The sequence below is a fragment of the Aotus nancymaae genome, unplaced genomic scaffold (assembly GCF_030222135.1).
Source record: "Aotus nancymaae isolate 86718 unplaced genomic scaffold, 86718_ANA_hifiasm-v0.15.2.pri h1tg000003l, whole genome shotgun sequence".
In the NCBI taxonomy this organism is placed as follows: Eukaryota; Metazoa; Chordata; class Mammalia; order Primates; family Aotidae; genus Aotus; species Aotus nancymaae.
Window position 1 is genome coordinate 70762188 of NW_026988414.1, and position 25172 is coordinate 70787359.

Below are 25172 nucleotides of genomic sequence, written 5' to 3' on the forward strand. Positions count from 1 at the left end.
TGTAGTCTTGGCTCAGTATTTACTGAATGAATGAATCACTACTAGAGGGGGCATCACAGGGAAAAAGAAGAAAGGTGATGTGGCCCAAACTGGAATTTTACCTCTTTACCTAGGCTCTGGGTCATAGAAAAGGCCACCCAAGCTTTCTGGCTCTGAACTCCACACATTAATTCCTGGATCAGAAGCATAGTCCTGTTTGAGCCAGGGACATTGCTTTGGAGTTGCTCAGAGGAAATGGGTAAGTAAGTATTCTTGGTGTCCAACCAACCGAGGCAGAAGGCTGTGGGTGTTTGCTGTGGCCACCCTTACTCTTCCCCATACGCCTGAGGTATAAATCAGCTCAGCTAAAGTCCTTTGAGATTTTTAGAGTACTTGGGATTATGGGAATGACTTGGGTTCCATCAGTCTCCTGGGGGCTGAGTATGTCAGTCAGAGTACCTGTAGTGAGTAGTCAGAGGATGAAAATGAACTTTCCATACCATAATACACTAGAAAAATCAAGTTTATTTTAAAATATTTTTAAAGGCTAAGGCCATAGCAAAAATAACCCAAGAGTGGCTGAACCAAACTCGAGGAATTAAAGGAGCATCAGCCAATGCAAGCAGGTCTATATAAAATACATTGTTTATAAATGTGCACAGCAGAAGGCACAGCAGCCCCAGAGGGCCAGACGGGGACAACAGGGAGAAACAGGGCCATCTGGAGGGACAGGCACGCCCACACCACTCAAAGCCCTGGGCCTGAAGTGCACCTCCAAAGTCACCTACCCTGCAGCATGGCTCTTGCCCTTTCTGAGCCTGGGTATAGCTGGAGACCAAGTTCACCTGCATCTTGGCACATCCACCTATAATTGGCACCTCTCATGGCCTCTGACAACCCAGCAAGGCTCAGAGAGAGAATGGATTTGTTCTCCCTGCCTTTCAGCAAGAACAAGAGAGAAGTACTGAGGCAAGAAAGGTTATTTCCCTAAAAAAGAAAGACTGATGAAAGGGTGAAAAGGGCTGGTTCCAAATAAAAAGGATGGCCGTTCATGGAACAGTGAGTTTCCCCTGAGACATATGGATTTGGTGCAAGCAACACAAAAGGCCAGGCTCTAAGTTTCATCCTAAAAACTGGGAGGGGGAGAGCATGAAGAGACCACTTACTGGGAGTCCCTCCAGTCCTCATTTGGGTTTGTCATAAATGGGACAGACAATCGTCTGCTCCACAATAAATAGTTTCCACCTGGATTTCGTTCCCTGATTAACCTCTCAGTGTCTGAAGAGGGGAAAACAGTGGCTGTTTCTGACACCACCCACCCCATCACCAGCAACTTTCCCTGATACTTCTGGCCTCCTAAGACCCTTCCAGAACCCCCAAAGCCACTATCTTAGCATATGGGAGTCCCAAGGAGATCAGGCCAGAGTTGTAGGGCACAGAGGAGCTTTTTAGAATAGAGAAGGCCCTGAAAGAGGAGGAAGACTCCCCAAGGCAGAACCACCACCGCATCCAACCTCCTCATCCCCTACCTTTCCTGACCCTGGAGGTATGAGATAGACCCCCTGGCCTGGCTCCTGCGCTTTACCAGGCCCAAAGTGGATACTTCAACCTTAATGGAGAATAGGCCCCATGGAGTGGAGGACCCTCCTCCATGGCCTGCAACCCAATGACTACGGGGGTGACACAAGTGACCTCTGCCCTGTGGTGGCCCAACACCAACCTGAGATCTGAGCAGGCAGGGAGTAGACAGCAAGACCTCAGATCCAAGCCTCTACCCTCCCCATTCCCTATTTCCAGGACCTGGGACACCTTAGAAATGTTTGAACACACAAGGCCAAGACCCACTACCAGGTCTGTGACCACAGTGATCTGTGTCACCAGAAGGAGACAGCTGAGGACATGAAAGTCAGGTACCTCTGTTCTTCACAGCCCCTGCCACCATTCCTGCCACGGGCAGCATCTCCCCATCGTGCAGCCAGCCACGTCACGAGGGGCCAGCAAAGAACCCCAGCCTAGAGCATGGAAATTCATCTCTGGCTGGAATCATCTCTGGCTGGAATTATCTCTGGCCCTGCCCTCTTCATCCACGGCTTCTCAGCAGGCCCCTGCCCAAGCCTGACAGATGCCTGGCTGCCTGCAGAGAAGCCCCGTGGGAGCACAGAGTGTTGGGGAGACCAGAGCCCACACAGGTGGTTTGTGTTCTGGCCTCTGACCCCACCACGGGAGTGAGCTGTGTGACAGAGCCACATTCCTCATATGAACGCATGGCCTCTGTCCCTTGAGGTTGCCTCCAGTGTTTTGCCTGTGTGCCAGAACTGTTTCCAAGGAGCCAGCTATTTTTTTTTTTTCTCATTTTAAGTGGTTGCTGAAGCTTCGTGTACAGAATTCCTCAGCTGGTTCCAAAAAATCTGGCTTTTTGTTTGAGTCCAAAAATTGTAGAAGCCAGTTACTTTGTAAACAGGTACTTCAGATCTCTCTCTCAGAGGGAGGAGAAGAGCTGGGAGGAGGAAGGGGGATCTGGAATATTTTCCTTCATACGCAGTCTTAGCACAGCAGCAGCATAAACCACAGAGATCGTTGGTAGAGACTTAGCACCCAGCAAATTCTTTCTTCTTGGAGAAGGAATTGGGGACAAAGGCCAAGTGGCTGTTACCTGCACACAAGAAAGATGCCCAGATCAAGGAAAGGGCCCACAAGGCAGATGGACATGGGCAGAAGAGCCAGTGACAACTTTATTTCCCCCAGGAGTGGGCCAGCATGGCACCTGTGTACCCTGCACGCTGTTCAACCTTGCTTAGGGTCAGCAGCCAGCTCAAAACAGGACCAAGTCCAGCCAGGCAGCCTGGCCTGAGGTTCTTGGCCCCTGTCCTCAACCCTCAATCTCCTCAAAGGCATTAGGAAGAGAAAAGGCCTCACCTGTGCCCAGGGACTGGGCTGTCCCAACTCAAGGAGCATAACTGCTGCTCTAGCTGTGAAATACGGAACGCCAAATAAGACGAGGACACGACCAGGATGCAGATCCTGGAGAGAGGAGCAATACAGAGTTCAGTATTTCTTCCACAGAAAGAGCATTTCTGGAAGTTCACCAGAAATAGTGGGAACCAAGCTACCCCTGCAGTTGGAAGAATTAAAGAACCCTTTGTCCTGTGGCCAGTTAAGGCCTCAGCATCTTTCTTCACAGAGCCCGCATAGGGGACTTGAGACTCGTCCCCATGAAGGTGTCCTCACAGCCCAATTGGAGCTCTGGGCCCTTACGCTGAGCCCTGGAGGGAGCTCTGGCCAGACAGCCAGAGCAGCCATCCTACCCTTCCTCTCACCAGCCACCGTGGTCCTTTCTGTGCCGCCTCTGGGAGGCCATGATGATGACGGTGGGCCCACTCCCCCAGCAGGTGCCAATGTTGATGGTAAAAACCCAGCCAAGAGACCAGACGAGGCTGATGAGCTAAGGTGAGGGAAAGCAGGGGCTGGCTGTTCATGTCAGTTCCCACCATGCTCACTACTCTACTGGTCCTTAGACAGAGGTACAGCCAAGTCAGAGGTTCCAGAAGCTGCCCTAGTGGTGGGCTGTAGAGAGGCCATGCTTTTCCCCTCTCTTTCCAATTTTGCTGGCCCTCCTTCTCCCAAATCCTATGCAGCTTTTCCTCTTCTCAACATCTCCATATCCTGCCCCTCTCCACCAAACAGTCTTAACCTTAAATTATAGGGTTTCAATAAAAACTGGAGATCCTTTCTCTTGCTACAGAAGGGCGTGCCACAAGGCCTACAGATACTACCCAAGAGCTTGAATTTGACTCAGAACCTTCCCCTGGTTCTGAACAGTGAACGCCCCACACTCCAAGGCCCTTGTTCCAAACACCTAGACACGTGAGTGGATCTGTCCCCCTCCCCAGTATTGTCACCTACAGCACAAAGAAGACCTTCAGGAGCCGGTAATCCCAGAGCCTCAGCTCCCCAGTGCTCCCAATCTCCTCCTCCAGCTCATTTTCCTCACAGACAGCATTCTCTGCAATGGGAGAGCAGTTTGGCATCTTCTTAGGGCAGGCAGGACCCCAGCCTGGCATGGGCCATGCCCACCTCCTGCCATTTTCAGAGGCTACTTGGGCTCTTGACTTTTCTATATGGATTTGGAGAAAGAAAAAAATCAGCTCTCAGAAGCCCTGCTGGCTGTGGTGAGCCCTTTTTATGGAACTGAGAAGACAAAGGCTGGCCTTTGTAAGTAGTTGTCATGAACAAGCCCTCTGAACTTACCAGGCCCTGGAGGCATCCTGGAGGGGAAGAAACTGTCTGTGGAGTCCACAGATGCTGGAAGGGTATGAGGCATGTTGTCCGGGAGAGACAGGGACCTGGAGGAAGGGCATACCTTTCTCCACTTCATCTCAGGGATGAGGACTTCCTGCAGAAAGACAGGAGAAGCTGTCTTACCCTGGCCCTTGGGATCTCACTTGCCCTAAGGAGCCCACACCAGGTTTATCAGAGCTTTTTCCAGATACTACCAAATACAGATGCCTAGCCAGGGATGGAAGCAGGTGCAAGCGGGGAGGGCAGTTGCCATAGCAATCATTTGCCTCTCCTCTCTGCTCCCTTGCTGTGACTAGCTGTTCTGCCAGGAAACAATGTCTTTGAACACTGCTAGTATAGAACTACAGTGGGATCTTAGATGTGATCCATCCCAGGCACATGCTCAGATCTGAGGCCAAGAAAGCTCGGCGCAACATGCCTTAGGTACGGTAAGTTCTGGCTCCTCCCATTCCAAGCCCTAATCTCAGCAGGAGAACTTAGGGTGCCCATCCACAAAAATGGGAACATCACCTTCTATCCGGCAGATGGTATCATGCGTATCACATGCTTGGCTAAATACCATAGTTACTGAAGGAGGCTTCCAACACCCTAGGGTCATTTCTACCCCATCCCTGCCCTAGAAACTCAGCTCTGCCTACCCAGGGCCCCAGCTGCCACAGGAAACTTCTGGAACCTTGGCAAATCTAAAATAAGTCTGTCTGGGTTCTAGAGGGATAGTATTTGGAGTTTGTTCGTAGGGACATCTTATTTTATTTGACGGGTCTCCCTCTGTTGCCCAGGCTGGAATACAGTGTTGTGACCTTGGCTCACTGCAGCCTCAACCTCCCAGGCTCAAGTGATCCTCCCATCTCAGCCTCCTGGGTGGCCTGGGACTACAAGTACATGCCACCACGCCCTGCCAATTTTTGTATTTTTACTGAGACAGGGTCTCACTATGTTGCCCAGGCTGGTCTCGAACTCCTGGGCTCAAGCCATCCTCCTGCTTTGGCCTCCCAAAGTGCTGGGATTACAGGCGTGAGCCAGCACACTCGGCTCCCAGGGACATCTTTATCCCCTTGAAGGCCCTCTTGACTCAGCCAAAGAAAAGAGGATGGGCCACTGGCCCTGCATCCGTACAGGTGTGCGACCCAACCTGGCCAGTGTTTTGGGACTTGGACTTCTGTTTTACTCAGAAAGTCAGCCTATTGGCCAGGCGCGGTGGCTCACACCTGTAATCTCAGCACTTTGGGAGGCAGAGGCTAGTGGATCACTTGAGGCCAGGAGTTGAAGACGGCCTGACCAACATGGTGAAACCCCGTCTTTACTAAAAATATAAAAATTAGCTGGGTGTGATGGCAAGTGCCTGTAGTCCCAGCTACGCAGGAGGCTGAGGCAGGAGAATCACTTGAACCCAAGAGGTAGAGGTTGCAGTGACCCGAGATGGTGGCACTGTACTGCAGCATAGGCAACAGAGCAAGACTCTGTCTCAAAAACCAAAAAAAGAAAGTCAGCCTATCTGCTGAGGCCCTGGTGGCTCTGCTTATAGTGTGGCAGGTTTAGGAAATGCCCTGGCACAGCATAGACACTGGCTCTTGAGGCTGGTGCCCCAGTTCTGCATTGTGGGCCCCTCCTGGGAGGCCCAGAAGCCTCAGAGCTCCAGGCACTGTCAGGCCAGCAGTCTTTGCTCCCAGCTTCAGCTCTCACCAGAGACTCAGGTTCTTCTGGAAATTCTCTTACGCTTAGACTCTTCTTGCTGGAAGGCTGAGGAGGAAAGGGAACAGCAGTCACTTGTCCATCTGGAACAGGCGAGGTCAGGGACAGGGAAGCATCAGCCCTCTCCAAGACAGCTTTACCTCCAAATAAGCCACTTTGTGCCACACGAAGTCCAGCTCCCAGGGTCTGTAGGATACCCCCTATTTAATGCTAGAGCAGAGGGGCAAGCTCCAGGCAACTTGGTCTCCCCACTGCTCCCCTCTTCCTCACCATAGGCCAGAGAGAGTCGTAGGGCATGTTGGGAAGCAGCTACACGCTCTCGTCCATGCATTAAGGAAGCACAAATGAAGGCCTGGACACATAGATGGTCCCTGACCTACGATGGTTCAACTTACAATTTTTCAACTTTACAATAGTACAAAAGTGATACGCATTCTGTAGAAACTGTACTTCAAATACGTTGTTTTTTGTTTTTTTCTTTTTGTGATGGTCTTGCTCTTGTCACCCAGGCTGGAGTGCAGTGGTGCAATCTCGGGTCACTGCAACCTCCACCTCCCAAGTTCAAGCGATTCTCCTGCCTCAGCCTCCCAAGTAGCTGGGATTACAGGCACCTGCCACAACACCTGGCTAATTTTTGTATTTTTAGTAAAGACAGGGTTTCACTATGTTGGCCAGGCTGGTCTCAAACTCCTGACCTCAGGTGATCCACCCACCTTGGCCTTCCAAAATGCTGGGACCATTCTGTTTTTCACATTCAGTACAAGATTCAATACGTTACATGAGGTGTTTCACACTTTATTATAAAACAGGCTTTGTCAGAGATGATTTTGCCCAGCTCTAGGCTAATGAAAGCATTCTGAGCATGTTTAAGGGAGGCGGGGCTAAGCAACAATGTTCTGTAGGTGATTAAATGCATTTTTGACTTATGATATTTTCAGCTTTTGGTGGGTTCATGGAACGTAAACCACGAACAAAGAGCGTCTGTATATAGGGATACACGGGGGCCCACTGGCCTCAAAGACATGCTTGCAAGCACAGACACACAGTCCAAGTACTGTCTCCAGTACGTTGAGCCTGAGCCTTTAACTCCCCTCTCCCTGCCCCATTCCCTGTGGTGGAAAGATGGGTGACCTCCGCCAACACCCTTGTCCCAAGACCTGCATCCAGGCGTGAGCAGCCTCCCTGGCCCTCCTGCTCCCAAGTTCCATACCTGTAGGTGGGTGCAGACTCTCCTCAGCAGCTCATATACACTGTCCCGGGACAGCAGTGACACAAAGATATACTGGGACATGGAAAGAAAACAGACAGGGATGGGGTGAGATGAGACCCTTTGCCGTGCCAGCAGGCCCCCTCGTGGATTGGACACAGGCCCACAGGGGTATCAGGCTGTGAGAGCCAACAGGAGCTCTGCCTAGGAACTTCTCTTCCAGCTTATTGTAGGGCCTGAAATATGCACTGGAGAGCTGCAGGGTTGGGTGAAATAAAGACCTGGGAATGTGCCCGCGTCAGACTGTGGGCTGCCGGGGCTGGGAGCGGAGACTGACAAGGGAGCGCCGGCCCAGTGCACTGACCTTCTGGCTGGTGTTGGTGGTGATGGCCAGTCCGTTGGGAAGGAGCCGTGCCAGCTTGTGTTTTTTGATCATTTGCACAGACACCACAGGAATGACCACCTGATAGGGAGAGGGATGCTTTTCACAGGACTCACCCCAAGGACATGGTCCCTTTGCTCTCTGAATAGGAACCCAGCTATGAGCCCAGCATGGCCACCATGGCAAAGCCTGGCCCCATGTGGGGAAGTATCTGAACCTTCTACCTTCTCATCCAGGCTCCCCTTCCAGTTGTCCCTGCCACCCTGCCCCAGCCTTGGCAGTATGTGTCACTCTGGGCTGTCACATAGGTATGATCTCTGTTATCCAGGAGGCCAAGGATGGTGGCTCTGGTCAATCTCAGACTCTAGTAATGGAGCTTCCTAGGCTACTACTTGGCCACAACTATGGCTCCCCCTAAATGTGACATCCCGCTCTTGATTCTCAAAGCATTTCTGAGATATCCAGAAGCAGAATGACTTGGCTGTGAAACTGCTCAGGCCAGATGTGGGGTCCAGCTTGGGGCCCCTGTTTTAGAAGGGATAGGACTACTTTCCTGGACACTGATGGGATGCCTCGAAGCTGCTCATCCAACCAGCAAGGGGTTTCAGCGAGCAACCAGCATGCAGAGGGACAGGCATGACCTGAGGCGTGGCTGCAGGGCAGGAGGCTGGCTCTCCCCTCACAGGTCATGGCAGCCCTTACCACTCATTATTACCTTGATATCCTTGCCAAAGAGGCTGGCGTGGAAGCAGAGCCAGTTGGGGGAGATGTAGAGCCGGCCCTGAAGAAGGAGGTCCCTCTGGAGGGCACAGGAGCACACTGTGATGTCACAGGAGAGAAGATGGCCATAAGCAACGTCAGCCCGGGAAGCCCCAGGGCCTGGGTCCTCACACTCGGGAGTCCAGAGTTTAGCCTCAGGACCCATCTCCTCAGACTCCACATTCCAAGGCCCAAACCCTAAACAGTCCATTCCCCAGCATCAAAGGGTCCTTCTCCTGACTGCCCCTCCACCCCACCAGCCTGCTGGATGTTTCTTCCTTCACTCATCCTCCAGAGGGTCCAGGTAAGGTTCCTGCCCTGCTCTCTGAGCCTGTATTCTCACAACCTCAGACAGAAGCCCTGGCCTTTCCCTGCTCTGCCCGAGGGCCTTGATTGTGCAAATGCCCCTACAGGCTCAGTGAGAGGCCTGAGCAGGGAAAAAGTCACTGGTAAGATCAGAACAGACACAAGATTCCAAAGCCCTGATGTCTCCTCAAGCAAACCTTCAAAAATGCAATGCTATGTCCCAAACCAGCCCAGTCTTCTCACACTTCTGGGGGAGTGGTCCATATCTAAAGGACAGCCAGCTCCCATTTCTAAATCATACCTTGGAGACTCCAGAGCAGAGGACTCTGGCCCCAGGCACCCAGGGTGCCTAACCAGCTATACCAGGGGAGACAGCTTACCTTTGAGAACCACTTCCTCCAAGGGAACATCCTTAAACAGCTTGTGGTATTGCTGGTTATATTTATTCAGTGGTATCTGCAAACACACAGGCCGTATCTGAGAAGTCCTGGGCAATCGGACCACCAAAGGGCCCTGCTCCAGCCAACAGGAAATAATGCCACAGCCTCCCGACCCATGCTAGGGATTTAGCATGAAGCAGCTAGTAAGCAGCCAGTGAGTACAGAGGGCTGAGTGTCAAGCAAGCTCATCTCCTAGTGCTGCTTGGTCCTGACAGGCAGCTTGTACTAGTAGAGGGGGGACACCAACTCAGGTCTCCTGATTTCCTAATGACAGGCCTGGTGGCCAAGGAGCCAAAAGTCATGAATTCTGACAGCCCTGGACCCTTTCCTGGGTGAACAGTGGGAAGTCAGCCTCCACACTTACCCCTTCTCGGTCACACTTCTTTATCTCTTCACCCTTCAAGCCTTCTGGGCAGTGCAGACTGCAAAGGAGACATTCCATTTCGGGGACAAGGAACCCCAGTCCTGCCCATGCGTCCTCAGTGCCAATTCTGCCCTGGCCTTGAGCCAGAAGCTTGGGGCAGAGATCGGAGACTAGGGCCCTTCTCTAGGGGACACAGCAAAATGACAAGTACAGCGAGCACATAGCTACACAGCCCATCCCCAGGGAAGGGCACCGCCGGAGACAGGGAGGGGTTGCCGAGAGCCCACCTTCCCTGATGTGGGTGAGCAGCGTCCCCAGGAGGTGCACCCAGTCTCCCAGAGATGCTGAGGAGCTGCCCCCTTCGGCGTTAAAGACCCTGTCCCGTTTCTGTGGCTAAGGGGTAAGCAGGGGAGCAGGCAGTACAGGAATGGGGACCAGTTTGGGGTGTGGATGAGGTAAAGGTGTCAGACTCACAGCTCTGGGGCCTGGCCATGGGCCATGATCCCAGCAGGAGTGCCCTCTCTGCCGCCTCCTCCCTGTGGCCTGAGCTCTGCTGCTTGGAGGTTGGCACAGACTCACCTGACCTGACTGAGGCTACCATGCTGGGAGAGGGGGATGGCACTGAGAAAAAAAGGTAAACCTTTGCTCTGGCCGGATTGGCCCAGGCACAGGTGAGCAGGGACAAGGCTGGAAACCTGAGAAGCATGGACTCTGCTAGGTCCCAGTGCACTGGGACAGGCCTGAGGGGCGGGAGGAAGCAGCCCAGGGCAGCCTGTGCCTGACTTCACAGACCTGCAAAGAGGCCCCGGCTCAGCCTTGAGGTCCTCTTACAAACAGGTCACGTCCTGAGGGCTTCCCACCCCCTAGTCTGTCTGTATCCCTGACAGGGAAAGGGGTCCTCACCTGCAGTCCGGGGGCTCCTGAACTCTGTCTGGTTTCTCTTTGCAGGACACAGGACTGTTCAGAGAAGTCTTTCCGTGCATTTGTTGGTTGCTGGGGAAAAACCGGCCCACATCATGAGGACACCTTTCCCAGCAGCCCCACCATGCCCAGGGCCACTGCCTCTGTCTCCCACCCAAGACTGGCCCTGATATTGAGGGTGACACTGAAGACCTCACAGTTCAGAGGCAGCAGTGCAGGCAGAGGTTCTGGGACAGCTGACGGAGTGGAGTGGGGGGTCTCACACAGCATCTTTCCCAAAAGCCAGAAGTTCTGCTTATGCCTAGGCTGGTAGGAAAATCAACCTGTCTACCTCATCTCCAGTGCCAGGAAGCTCGCAGGCCAGGCCGAGTGAGGCCTCTAGCCCTACCCTTGAGGAGGCACACTGGAAGGGAGGACCCTGAGACTTGCTCATGCCGAAAACAAAAGTTTCCAGAGTACCCGGGCAGCATGGCTGAAAACCGTCCAGTTCCAGGAAAGGAGGCTGAGCACAGGAGGCCTTATCGAAGCTCTGGAGCTGATGCGCTGAAGGTGTGGGAGGTGGACGCCTGTCAGCCTACAGATGTGTGGTCAGGAGGGGAGGAGCCGTCCTATAGCAGGAAGTGGGCTCAGTCACCTCAGGCAGTCGGACAGCTCAATGATAAGAGCCAAACAAACCATCTCAAAAATGTCCCTGAGAGAGGGCGTGGGAGGGAACAGATCCTCTCTCCCGGGGCAGGTGGGGCTCCCCAATGGCCTTTGAGTTCCTGCTTCCACTAAACACTCCAAAGAATCATTACCCTGTTCCTGCTCCACCAGGCTTCAAATCAATAAAGCCTGAGCCGTGAATCCAGCCCCGGCCAAGTGGGCCCAGGAGCTGACTAAGAAAGAGACGGTGGCCAAGAAACAGGGTCATGCTGGGCCAGAATGGTGGTCAGGAACAGGTAACAACGTCAAGTGCCGTGGTCCCACAGCAGATTAGGAGCTGGAGCCTGAAACCTACAAACCTCAATGCTCAGTCACACTCTGCTCCACAATTGAGGCAAGTCAAAGTTCTCTTCTTCAAGAACAGAGCTATCGCCTCTACCCAAGATCTGCCAGGACCCTCAGAGATTTATTTAGTCTCACCCACCCCCATACCATTATACAGATTAGGAAACTCAGTCCTGCCAAGGGACAGCCTGTCTCAAGTATTACACAGTGAAGAGCCAGGTGACCACACCCACAAAATCAGCCCAGCCATGTCCATGTGGCCTGCTTACCTCTGTCCTCAATCTTAGAGAGGATTTTGCCACATATATCAACATGTACCTACCACAGTCTTGTGAAGTGACAGACTGTGCTAGAGATTTGACCCTTTGACTCTCAAAGTTGATTTCTGGATTTATTTGGTTTCATCATGTCACATTTCACAGAGGTTTTTTCCCCCTTGATTTTTAAAGCTCATTACAGAAAATATGTAAAAATATATAAGATCAAAGTCACCTATAAGATTCCCCAAAAATCACCCAAAGAAAAAATGTGTGCGTAAACATAGAACCTGTGTAAATGGTTATATAACCTATAATTTGCGTGCTTAACCTGATTTCATGAGGAATTTCCCATGTCACTCACCTCCATTTCTGGGATAGATTCTCAGAAGTGAAATTAGTTGACTGAGAATAAACAGATGCTATTCCAGTTAACCCCACCGTCAGCACGATATGAGGGTGCCCGTTTCCCCACATTCAGGCCCTTCTCTGGATATTGTCTCTTGCTCACCTTTGCAAATCCGATAGGTGAAAATATGTTGTTTTCATTTGTATTTCTGCTTAGTGGTAGGTTGAACACTTTTTTCCAATTATTAACCACTGGAATTTCATCTGTGAATTGTCCATAAGAATTGTCTTATACACAATTCTTTTTTTTTTTTTTTTGAGACAGGGTTTTACTTTGTCACCCACGCTAGAGTACAGTGGTGCGATCTCGGCTCACTGCAGCCTCAACCTCCCAAGCTTGAATGATCTTCCCACCTCAGCCTCCCAGGTAACTGGGACTACAGGCATGCACCACCATGCCTAAGTTTTTAATTTTTTTGTAGCGGGGGCGAGAGCGCAGTATCTCACTGTGTTGCCCAGACTGGTCCTAAACTCCTGAGCTCAAGCAATCCTCCCACCTCAGCTTCCCAAAGTGCTGGGATTACAGGTGTGAGCCACCATGCCTGGCTATCTTTTTTTTTTTTTTTTTTTTTTTTTTTGAGATAGAGTCTTACTCTGTTGCCCAGACTGGAGTGCAGTGGCATGATCTCAACCTCCGCCTCCCAGGTTCAAGCGATTCTAGTCCCTCAGCCTCCCGAGCAGCTGGGATTACAGTGCCTGCCACCACATCCAGCTAATTTTTGTATTTTTTTTAGTAGAATTGGGGTTTCACCATGTTGGCCAGGCTGGTCTTGAACTCCTGATCTCAGGTAATTCACCCACTTTGGCCTCCCAAAATGCTGGGATTACAGGCATGAGCCACCGTGCCTGCCCTGTAAATTCTTTATTAAGAATATTAATCCAAGCCCAACCGACTTTCAAATCTCTTTAAATTAAAAGCCAACTCCTGGCCAGGCGTGATGGCTCACGCCTGTAATCCCAGCACTTTGGGAGGCTGAGGCAAGTGGATCACCTGAGGTCAGGAGTTTAAGACCAGCCTGGCCAACGTGGTAAAACCCCGTCTCTACTAAAAATACAAAAATTAGCTGGGCATAGTGGTGGGTGCCTGTAATCCTAGCTACTCAGGGGTCTGAGGCAGGAGAATCACTTGAACCTGGGAGGCAAAGGTTACAGTGAGCCAAGATCACAACATTGTACTTCAGTCCAGCCTGGGCAACGAGGGAAACTGTCTTTAAAAAAAAAAAAAGCCAACTCCTTTACATGTGGCCAAGGGGATGGTTGCAATCTACTCCTTTACATTTGCCCATTGGACCCAGTCCTTCCTCTCTCTCTGCTGATAATACTATTGGCTCGGAAACCCTGCCACTGCCAAAACAATCTTCAGTTCACTTTCCACTAAATAGTGGTGTCCTCTCCCCTGCAGTGTTTATTTTGATGAATGAAAATGAATTGGGAGCAGTGCCACATGAAGTCTGGGGCAGAGTGGTGACTGAGCACTCACCAGCAGAACCAGTCAGGCAGGGGACACCCAGTGACCAGCTGGGCCTGGACCCAGAGGGCCAAGGAGGCTTTAAGAGCATAGGCTCAGCCTGGTCCCCCACCCTGCAGGCAGCTGCTGTCAATTCTACTCACAGAGTTTTCCTCACACTAGATGTTCATGCCTGTGGGTGGTGAACCACACCTCCTCCTCATCCATCCCGTCCTGTCCCGTCCCGTCCCGTCCCGTCCTGTCCCACACCCCCACTGTGTAGTTCACGTCAGGGGTCCTGGAAGCCACAAAAAAACTCTTAATTTCTGTCATGAGAGATATGGAGCAGCGGAGTAGCAGTATTTTGACATTAAAGGGGATACAAAAGATTGGAAATCCTCAAATGAGGCTCCTTCCCCCAGCTGAGCCTAGTCTGAAGGCAGGAAAGCCCCTCCCCAGAGGGCACAGCAGGTGTCTGCCTGCTCTCCAGCCCCATGCGGCAAAAAATACTCCCTGAGCTTTTCACACCATGAGCCAAGTAGGGGGTCCCCCAGTCTGAGGAGCTGCCAGAGGGTAGGGAGGGCACCCAGCACAAGGAGATGTCAAGAATGGGGAGACAGAGAGGGCAGGAGAGGAGGGGGCGGTGAGCGGGGAGCCCAGATACGCAGGAGGCTAGGTGCCTCATGGTGCACCTGACACAGGCACTCTGCTCTGCACACCTCCCCAGGCTCCAAATACCCACACCAGGTAGATACTCCCAAGCCTACCTCTGTAACCTTGACACCTACACCCTCCCGAGCTTCACACCCTGCCATCTAGACACATCCATGCAGGTGAGCTCAGCAGCAGCCCCCAAATCCGCTTCCTCCTGAGCATCCAATGTCTGTGAAAGGCTCCAGCCTCCCCACAGTTACCCAGGCCAGAATACTCCACTCATTCTTCTCCCTACCCCCACAGCCAATCAAGCCCTCAGGTCCCTCCGAGATAACCCAGGAAACCATCTGTTTCTCATTCCTGCTATACTATGCAAACCCAGGTCACAGTCCTTTTCCCGGATGCTGGCAACAGCTTCCTGACCGAACCTGCCTCCGGCCATGCAGGTACACACTGCCCAGAGGGCCAGCTGGGACCCGGGTCTGATCCTGTCACTCTCCTGCTGACGCTCCTTCAGTTCCTGTCACTTCTTCAGCTGGCCCCCTAGACCTTCCTACTGTCCAGCCTCATCCCCGACATTCCCTCCCCTGCAGTGCAGCCCAGCACCTCCACTTTCATGCCGAAGCAGCCCTTCACCCCTGCACGCTTCACCTGCTTACCCTTCCCATGCTTTTCTACCTGGGGAGTTCCCAGTCATCTTTCAAGCCCCAGGTGAAATGTCACCACCTCTGTGAAGTCTTCCCTGGTTCCCCCCAGCACAGGGACTCACTCCCCCTTCTGTGGTCCACTGTCCCTTTTTGCAGGCTGCTGCCCCCGCACTTACCACACCAGACTCTGCTTGTCTGTTTACACATCTGTGTCCCCCAGTTGACTCTGAGCTCCAGCAGGGGTGTGTCCCGTACATCTCTGTATCCCCAGCATACAGCCAGCACCCAGTGTTTGCTGAATGAAGGAAGAAGAGACAGGGAAAGAGAGGTAACACCCCAAAAGGGAGACAGAAAGGAAAAAGCAAGGCAGTGAGAGTGAGGGGGCAGAGAGACACACCCAGCAGTAAAGGAGGGGAGAGGCTGGACAGGAGCTGACAGGGTTCCCCACAGCAGGGCCCTTCCCTCCAGGAGGCCTGGCCCGGTTCCTCAAGGCACTCAGCCCATGGTGGTTGACTGATCAAAGGGGAACTCAGATGGGAGGTACGAGATGCAATAAAGGGCCCAGGCAGGATGGGGTATTTGGGTAAAAGCACAGGCTGGGCCCCTCCTGCCACCACTGGGCTGCATGCCCCTGGGTGGGCCATACCCTGGCAACACTCCCCCAGCCTTCCCAGCCCCCTTCCCCATGCCCAGCCCTTCCTAACCACAGGGCAAACCTCCCTCCAGTACTCATCCAAGCCTCTGGCAGTGGCCAAGCCTGTGGCTGATGCCGAAGCACAAACAGCCGGGCCTGCGTGGTCACAGGCAGGGCCTTCCCCTCAGCTGGGGTGGGGTGGTCCCCTTGGGCACCCCTCCTCCGTGGAGGTGACCGCACTCTCCCAAGTTGACTTCTTGTGGACCCTGTGGGTCCTACCAGCTCTTCTCAAGCCCAGGCCAAAGACAGCTCCACCCTCTTGTGCAGCCAGCCAGGACGCTCGGCCCCAGCGAGCTCCAAGCGGAGACCTGAAAACAACACTGTTCTCTTCCAAACAAAAACACATCATGGCAGCAGGTCCCAACAGTACAAACTCAGAAACCACGGAAACAGCCATCCAAGGACAGGAGGCTTCGCGGACATCTGTCCTGGATAGAACTTCACAAACGGGCTCAGTAGGCTGGGGACCTCGGCTCCTCCCTCTGGTGGCTGCTCCAGATCCCCCCACCAAGGTCTCCCTATACTCCACCTCACCTCTCGCGCAGCTCACCTCCTACTTTAGGGAGAAAGGACACTCTCCTTTTAACTCTAAAGTGTAGCCTGCTGGGTGCACATGAGAATCACCTGCAGTGATTTTTTTTTTTTTTTTTTTTTTTAAAGAGATGGGGTCTTGCTCTGTTGCCTAGGCTGGAACACAGCCGTGCAATCATCTCAACTTCCTAGGGCTCAGGTGAACCTCCTGCCTAAGCCTCCCAAGTAGCTGAAACTACAGGTGTATGCCACCATGCCCGGCTGTTTCTTTTTTTTTAATAGAGATAAGGTCTTGCTCTGTTGCCCAGGCTAGTCTGAACTCCTGGCCTGAAGCCAACACCACAGAGTGTTTTTGCTTCTTTCAGGACTTTACATGAATGGAGTCGTACCATCCATACGCGTGTATGCGTCTGCTTTTATTCAGCAATGCATTTGAAATATGGATAGACCACAATTTGTTTGTTTGTTTTACTATTGATGGACATCTGGGCAGTTTCCAGTTTTTGCCTCTTATGAAAATTCTAGTACGAGTCTTGTGCACGCAAGTATTCACTTCTGTGGGTAAACACTTAGGATCAGAAGTGCCAGGTCACAAGGCAGGTGTGTGTTCAGCTTTTCTTTTTTCTTTTTGAGACAGAGTCTCACTTTGTCACCCAGGTTGGAGGGCAGTGGCATAATCTCGGCTCACTGAAGCCTCAACCTCCTGAATTCAAGAGATTCTAATGTCTCAGCCCCCTGAGTAGCTGGGATTACAGGCATGTGCCAACATGCCCAGCTAATTATTGTATTTTTAGTAGAGATGGGGTTTCACCATGTTAGACAGGCTGGTCTCAAACTCCTGACCTCAAGTGATCTGCCCACCTTGGTCTCCCAAAGTTCTGGGATTATAGGCATAAGCCACTGCACCTGGCTGGCTTTAACTTTTAAAGGCTCCCAGGTGGTTGTAAACCCCCAGCCAACTAAGAAACCACAGAAAGAATCCCGCCCTCACCCCTCCTTTCTTTGTGGCTGCTCTCCAAGGCCAATCCACCTGCCTGGGCTCTGGATCTGGGGTCCTGACGCTCCTGAGCCTTCACCCTGGCCCTCTTAAGTTTCAGAAACGTCCTTAGCAAGGCAGGGAACCCCACTGCCAATAAGATTTCCTTCATCTTTTGAGGCCTGGGACCCCATTTCTTAGGTTGTACCACGGAAGTCAGAAGACAAGCTTTTGCAGGTGACTGACAGAGGCTAGCTCTGAACCACGCTGTGTCCTTCCTGAGAGACTCCCCATGTTCTCTCAGGGCCACAGTCCCCCCTCACAGTCAGAAACTGGGTGAGAAGACCGTTTCAGATGGCACACTAGGATTCTGTGGAGTGAGGCAGGCTCATGAGGTAGTTTCCTTCTTTTGCAAAAATAATGTCTTGCACTTTCATGGAAGCTGCGCCTCCCTTTTTATTTTCTCAGGTGACATTCCATATCTAGGACAACTGCTTTGTCCTTTCCACTGCTGGAGGAGGGGAGAAAAATCTCATAATTGAGTCTCAAACTGACTGTCATGGGGTGAGGCTTAGTGAGTTGGGGTCCCACTCAGCTACCCTAGCAGAGGGCTCCAGAGGGGCAGGAACTCAGCCTCGTCACGATCCTATCCTCCAGGGAGGGTTCTGAGAACACCCAGGCCTTGCTCTCCCTTCACTGCCTGTAACAGCTTTGAGCTGAAGCAGGGATGTTGAGGGCCAGAGGCCTGTCTTCCTAAGACCTACCAAGTGACCCTGGCCACAGCCGGCGGAAGCAGGGTGTGCTCCAGACCCAGGCAAAGCCATCGCAAACTGACCAGCAGCCTCTTTAGAGTGAAAAGATGAGCTGGCCCATCAGATTCCCTTCCTAAGGAATCCTAACTGGGAAATCCAAGATGTGGAGGTGTGCAGTCAGGAGGCAGGTGCGAGCTGCAGCTCCCCTCGAGCAGAACCTCTGGGTGTCCCTGGAGACTGGCTCTAGAGCGACAGAAGATGGGGCAGGAGGCAGAGAGAAGCAGGGGGCCACGGGCCAGGCCTCCAGTCTAGGAGGGCACGAAGAGGGTCTGCTCCCTTGGGATGCCCATGAACTCCTTCTGAGTTTGTGTCTCTACAAAATGGCAAAAAGAAAAAAGAATCCCCTCTCTGACCTGCAGATCTTCAGGGCTACTGTGAGGATCTGCAGGAGGTCATGACTCAGTCTGGGGTGGAGCTGGGGACACTCGCAGCCCTGCCCACTGAGCAGCACACCCCCCCACTAACACCACTGAGCACTGTGTTAGCCTCTGTGCCATCACGTCCTTGAAAGATACCTAGAGAGGCATCTACACACAGCAAGTGAAGACGGGGGCACCACTGGGCCTCAAAGGCACCCAGAAAGCTCCATACATGTCCTCCATGCCTGAATCTTTCCACTGGGACTACAGCCCAAGGAGCCAGCCACAGCAAGGCCCTCTCTACACCTGGGCCACACCCAGTGACTGCCTCCCACCCTCATGGGCCCGGAGGCACAACCGCAGCTCAGGCCCAGCCACACTCAGGGTCCCTCTCTCGATTCTCCTCTCTCCACCAGAGGTTAGAGGACAGCAATTGCTGCCCTCTCCTGCCCAGAGCTTAAAGGCCTGTGGAGTGAGAACAGTCGCCACGGAGACAGACAGGGACAAACAGCTGAAACGGGAAGCTTTTCTCCTGGGGGACATCCAGGATTTCCTGCAAAGCCCAGGCCACATCACAGGGCCGGCCCAGCAGAGTACCCTGCCGGCTGCTGGCCTCGGCCCATCGTACCCACTGCTGGAGCGGCATCTATTTGAGCTGGCACCCCTGGGTCTGCTCATAGACCACTTTTTCTTGGCAGGCCACTTGGGGCTTGGCCATTTCCAGACAAGAAGCTGGTCATTCAGGTCTAAAAACAGACTTGCATTCATTAAGGAACAGAGCGCCCCTGTGCTCCTGGTGGCCGCCCTCCGGCTGGGCCTGCTGAATGGGTCGGGGGGGAGGCGCAGACAGGCTTAGCCGCTCAGACACCCCCACTCAGGGCTGCCAGGGGCTGTGGCTACTCTGGGGACAAGTCAGTTCTGTCCCCCCATGGATACTGTCCAGATAGCCTATCCCAACCACCCTGGGACACCCACCTCAGCATCAATCTGGCTTTGTGAACCCATCAGGCTCTTCTCAGGACCACAGGCAAGTGTGAAGGGTCTTGGAGTCCTGAAAGAGCCTGGGGCTGGGGACGGAAGACAGGATGCAGGCCTGGACCTGCTTCGCACTCCTGAGGGGCCTTGAGTAAGCCACTCTTCCTTTCTGGGCCCCAGTGACTCCTCTGCAAAGGGCGCGAAAGTCACAGCCCAGGAGAGACAACAAGTGTTGTCTGAAGGTAAAAAGCAGAGGCCAGGAACTGCATAAACTACAGATGGCCACTGGCCCTCTGTGGTCAGAAGAACCCCCATCCCAGGAGGGACCTCTATCAGGGCATCCTGACTCAACCACGGAGGGCAAGGAAGATGTTTCTGAAGAAGCACAGCTTTGGAGTTCATCTCCAAGGGATGCTAGCCAGATGGAGAAGGGGGATGCTGGGTGGAGAGGCTCACTGCAGAGGGGTTAGCACGTACGAAGGCCCCAAGGCCAGAAGTGCGTAGCATGTGTGGGGAAGCTAAATAGAGCCTTTGGGTCTGGAGGGCAGAGGTGAGCAGCGAAATGGTGAGCAACAAAGCTGGAGGGGTTGGCAGGGCCAGACCACACAGGGCCCCTGGGCCTCCATAATGCTTTTGGTCATTATCTTAAAAGCAATGGGGAACCAAGGAAGAGATTTAAACAGGAAAGTATACTATCAACTTTGTGTGTTAATAATCTGCTTCAAGACCGGGCGTGGTGGCTCACGGCTGTAATCCCAACACTTTGGGAGGCTGAGGCAGGTGGATCCTGAGGTCAGGAGTTCAAGACCAGCCTGGCCAACGTGGTAAAACCCCGTCTCTACTAAAAATACAAAAATTAGCCTCCTGTAATCCCAGCTACTTGGGAGGCTGAGGAGAATTGCTTGAACCAGGAAGGCGGAGGTTGCGGTGAGCCGAGATCGTGCCACTGCACTCCAGCCTGGGAGACAGAGCAGGACTCCATCTCTAAATAAACAAATAAATAAATAATTTGCTTCAAAGTAATCCCCTGGAAGTGGGGCAGGGGAGCAGAGGGTGAATATTGATGAAACAGGAATGACTCAGGTTGATGGTTATTTTAGCTGGGCGATGGCTACATGGGGATGCACTGTACAACTCTCACATCCTTTGTGTGTGTTCACAGTTTTCCGCGGAGAGAGATCAGGTGCACGGCCGTAGCTCAGCAGCGGAATGATATCTTGGACTGGGTGGTAGTGGTGATGGAGGGCCAGAGACGGCTTCCGAATATATATTTCCAAATAGAATCTATCTGACTTGGTGAGGAATTGGATGAGAGGTAAAAAGAAGAAGGTGTCAAGTACGACTAGATTTCTGGCTTAAGCGAGTAGGACAGTGGGCTCTTATGCTGAGAATAAACAGGGTAAAAATAGACTAGAAGAAAAGCCTAGTTGGAAGAAACAGTCACGCGTTCAGCCTTGAACATGGGTGACAGACGTTGAAGTGGAGATGTCAAGCTATATATGAATAAGAAGCTCAGAAGAAAGGTTTAGGCAGGAGGGATACATCTCTGAGTTACTGGCCCATAAGCGAGAAGAGGAGCTAGTAAGGCTGTGCCAGGGAAAGTGGGTACACGAAGAACAGAAGCTATCAACAAGAATGCCAAGAGGTGGGGGAAAGAAAAGTCTTTTCAACAAATCGTGCTGGGACAACTGAATATCCACTTGGAAAAGAAAAACAATGAACCTTTTGCTCACACTGTATACAAAAATTACCCAAAATTTGGCCAGGTGCAGTAGCTCACGCCTATAATCCCAGCACTGTGGGAGGCCGAGGAGGGTGGATCACTTGAGGTCAGGAGTTTGAGACCAGCTTGGCCAACATGGTGAAACCCCGTCTCTACTAAAAACACAAAAATTAGCCAGGCATGATGGCGCATGCCTGTAGTCCCAGCTACTTGGGAGACTGAGGCAAGAGAATTGTTTCAACCCGGGAGGCAGAGGTTGCAGTGAGCTGAGATCACGCCACTGCACTCCAGCCTGGGTGACAGAGTGACACTCTGTCTCAAAAAAAAAAAAAAAATTAGCCAAAATTTGGCAAGAGCTAAAACTATAAAACTCTTAAAGAAAACAAAGGTGTAAATCTTTATGACCTATCAGGCAATGATCTCTTAGATATGACACCGAAAGCATAAGAAGCAGAAGGAAAAAAACAAATAAATTGGATCTCATCAAAATTAGAAATGTTTATGCTGTTAATATTATCAAGAAAGTGAAAAGACGGTCCACAGAATGGGAGATAATATTTGCAAATCATCTGTCTAATAAGGGACTAGTATCCTGAATATATAAAGAACCCTTATAACCTTGAGGACATTATGTTAAGTGAGATAACACAGTCACGAAAACACAAACATGTATGAATCCACTTAAATGAGGTATCTAGAGTAGCTGAATTCACAGAAACAAGGTAGGATGGTGGTTTCAGAGCCTGGGGGCAGAGGGGAAAATGAGTTGTTCTTTGGGTGTAGAGTTTCAGTTTTGCAAGATGAAAAGTTCTGAAGATTGCACAACTGTGCACTCTGTTGCCCAGGCTGGAGTACAGGCATGGCTCACTGCAGCCTCAACCTCCCTGGGCTTAGGTGATCATAAAAACACAGACCACCAAGCCCAGCTAATTTTTGTATTCTTTATAGAGACAGGGTCTCTCTATGTTGCCCAGGCTGGTCTCAAACTTTTGGCCTCAAAGGAGTCTTCTGCCTCAGCCTCCCAAAGTGTTGGGATTACAGATATGAGCCACTGTGCCCAGATGGTAGGGTTTTTTTTTTGTTGTTGTTGTTCTTAACCACAATTTAAAATTGTTTTACAAGAACTCTTGGCCGGGCGTGGCAGCTCATGCCTGTAATCCCAGCACTTTGAGAGTCCGAGGTAGATGAATCACAAGGTCGGGAGTTTGAGACCAGGCTGGCCAATATGATGAAACCCTGTCTCTACTAAAAATACAAAAATTAGCCAGGCATGGTGGTGCATACCTGTAGTTCCAGCTACTCCGGGGTCTGAGGCAGGAGAATCGCTTGAACCCAGGAGGCGGAGGTTGCCGTGAGCTGGGATCATGCCACTGCACTCCAGCCTGTGCATACTAGGGAAGAAAAGAACTCTTACAACTCAACAATGAAAAGACAAATAACCCAATTAAAAATTAAGGTTCAACATGAATCAACCTTAAAAATATGATGCTAAGAAGGCAGTCACAGAAGACCGCATATTGTATGGTTTCATGTATAGGAAATGTCCAAAATAGGAAATCCGCACAGATGGAAAATAGATTAGTAGTTGCCTGGGATGAGAGGGAAGGAGGAAATGAGGAGTGACTTCTAATGGTTTATATAGAGTTTCTTTTTGGGATGACGGTTCTACAACTTTGTGATATACTAAACACCAGTAACTTGTACACGTTAAAAAAGTGAATTTTGTGGTGTGTCAATATTTCAATGAAGACAAAGAGGTGGGGAGAGCAAAGGAGAGAAGGAACGGAGAAGTGTGAGATCTGTAGAACCAGAATCTTAAAGATTATGTGGAGAAGAAAGAAGGGAAGTTCCGCAAAGAGATTCTGAGAGTGGCCCAAGAAATAGAGGATGGGTGCAGTGGCTCACACCCGTAACCCCTGCACTTCCAGAGGCCTGGGTTGGTGGATCTCTGGAGCCCAGGAGTTTGAGACCAGCCCACACAACATGGGAAGACCTTGTCTCTACAAAAGATACAAATAAATAAATAAATAGCTGGGTGTGGTGGTGAACACCTACAGTCCCAGCTACTCAGGAGACTAAGGTGGGAGGATCACCTGAGCAAGGGGAGTTCAAGGCTGTAGTGAGCTGTGATTGTGCCCTGCACTCCAGCCTGGGCGACAGAGTGAGACCATGTCTCCATTAAAAAAAAAAAAAAAAGCCAGGCACAGTGGCTCACACCTGTAATCCCAGCACTTTGGGAGGCCAAGGCAGGTGGATCACCTGAGATCAGGAGTTCAAGACCAACCTGGCCAACGTGGTGAAACCCTGACTCCACTAAAAATCAAACAAAAAGTAGAAAACCAGGTGTAAGGCTGTCATGGAAGCCAAAGGAGTGTTTCAAAAGACTGAGGGGAAAGCAGTGCTGAAGTCTGAGGAGAGGCCAAGTAAGAGCAGGACTCAAAGGCAGTCCCTGAATTGACCACTGCAGATGGGTAACTTTAGTTAGGACAACTTTGATGCATAGTGGGGTCTACTCCTCCTTCTCTTCTCCTAGGCCGGTGACTGCATCCCAGGAATGAACGGTGAAGACGGGCCTCTCTGTCTACCAGCGAGGATGCTGCAAGGATGCAGCTGAGCACAGCTGGAAACCGAGTCCCAGCCCAGCTCAGCGCCACATCCCCTGGGAACCTGCCCTCCGCCCTCCCTCTCAGGAAAAGACCACTGAGATGCTGGGAATGGGTAGACAGGATTGCATCTTTCTCTCCTGGTTCCCCAGGGGGTTGTTTGCCGTGGGAGAGGGAGAGGGGATGCCCTCACCACAGCCTCATTGCCGGGTTCCCCAGTTCCCCAAGCAACCTTCACCTGCAGCTCCTCCACCCCTCGGCCAGCACATGCAGGAACCACAAGTCTATTTTCTGCGCCTGCCTTGGAAAGGGCTGGAAAGCTGGCGAGGCAACCGCACCCAGCATTCCAGCGCCACACTTAGAGGCTCCGAAGCGGCGCCCGCGGCGCCCGCACCGATCCCGCCCGGTCATTCCAGCGCCACACTTAGAGGCTCCGAAGCGGCGCCCGCGGCGCCCGCACCGATCCCGCCCGGCCATTCCAGCGCCACACTTAGAGGCTCCGAAGCCGCGCCCGCGGCGCCCGCACTGATCCCGCGCGGCTGGCCCCGGCTGACCCTTTGAAGGGCGCTGGTGGTCAGTGCCAGAGCTTGCACAGGCCGGGGAGCTGTCAGGGTGCAGCAGCCGCGCCCCCACCTGCTGGACCACTCGGGAAGGGAGCGTGCGCACCCTCCGAGCCCCGTCCTGGTGCAGTGCCTGCCCCGCGCGTGACAGCTGGCCCAGCTGAGGACGCCCGCGCAGGGACTGGCTGCGCGCCCTGCCCAGGCTCCTGCCAACGCGGCTAGCCCAGGCTGGGCTCCAGCCGAGCGCTCACATTCCTGACCAATGACCTTGTCTTGAGGAGCTTGCTGGGTCCCGAGACCTCCTCCTCCAGGGAGAACTCCAGATTGTCTAACTACTGGAGCCCTCCTAGGAATGCCTGCTCTCGCCACTGTTACTCAGCCTTGTCCTGGAGTTTCCAGCCACCGCACACAGGCGAGAAAATTAATTAAAGGTTCATTTATATGTTAAAAGGAGACGATTATTATTTGAAGATGGTCAGATAAACTAAACAACACATATTCAACGACAAATCGTAAGAAAGTGGCACAGATATTTTTATATTTGGGCAGTGAAGTAGGCAGAACTGTGACGGGGCAGACACATGATTAACTCATGGAATTAATTACTATTCTAACGGTTACAAGATCAACAGATCAACATAAAAATCAATCGTTCCCAGCACTTTGGGAGGCCGAGGGGGGTGGATCACGAGGTCAAGAGATAGAGACCATCCTGGACAACATGGTGAAACCCCGTCTCCAAAAAATTAGCTGGGCACGGTGGCGGGTGCCTGTAGTCCCAGCTACTCAGGAGGCTGAGGCAGGATAATTGCTTGAACCCGGGAGGCGGAGGCTGCGGTGAGCCGATATCGCGCAGTTGCACTCCAGCCTGGGTACCAAGAGCGAAACTCTGTCTCAAAAAAAATAAAAAATAAAAAAACAAAAAATCAATCGTTTTCCTGTAGATTTACAATACGGTTATAAAGTATATGTGGGAAAATAACTATATTCATATGACAACAACAAAAAAAATAAAATGCCTAAGGATAAACTTTTAAAATGTAGAAAATCTATGAAAAGAAAGCCATAAATATTTTTAAATGACATGAAGGACTTGAATAAATGGAGATATAAACCTTGTTCTTGAGTAGGAAAAGTCAAAGTTTGTTTTCGTTATTTTTTTTTTTTTTTTGAGACAGAGTCTTGCT

At 51.8% G+C, this 25172-nt stretch overlaps 1 protein-coding gene across 5 annotated transcripts in view; it reads right to left on the bottom strand.

Annotated features, from left to right (window-relative positions):
* Positions 1-490: 490 nt before the first annotated feature.
* GRAMD2A (GRAM domain containing 2A) overlaps positions 491-25172 on the bottom strand; it is a 36568-nt gene continuing 11886 nt past the window's right edge. The window contains exons 1-12 of one of the 5 annotated variants that reach the window (XM_012451295.3): positions 14929-15152; positions 10332-10421; positions 9429-9611; positions 9005-9080; positions 8275-8378; positions 7542-7640; positions 7181-7252; positions 5962-6018; positions 4228-4372; positions 3883-3982; positions 2896-3000; positions 491-2632 (exon numbers count right to left, since the gene is read on the bottom strand). In XM_012451295.3, coding sequence (XP_012306718.1) covers positions 2629-2632; positions 2896-3000; positions 3883-3982; positions 4228-4372; positions 5962-6018; positions 7181-7252; positions 7542-7640; positions 8275-8378; positions 9005-9080; positions 9429-9611; positions 10332-10421; positions 14929-15009 — 1116 coding nt within the window. In that variant the 5' untranslated portion in view covers positions 15010-15152 and the 3' untranslated portion in view covers positions 491-2628. Of the gene's footprint in view, positions 2633-2891; positions 3001-3882; positions 4094-4227; positions 4373-5961; positions 6019-7180; positions 7253-7541; positions 7641-8274; positions 8379-9004; positions 9081-9428; positions 9612-10331; positions 10422-12107; positions 12226-14928; positions 15153-25172 lie in introns of those variants that run through there. The other 4 variants (XM_012451298.2, XM_012451294.3, XM_012451297.1 and 1 more) reach the window with 4 other exon arrangements.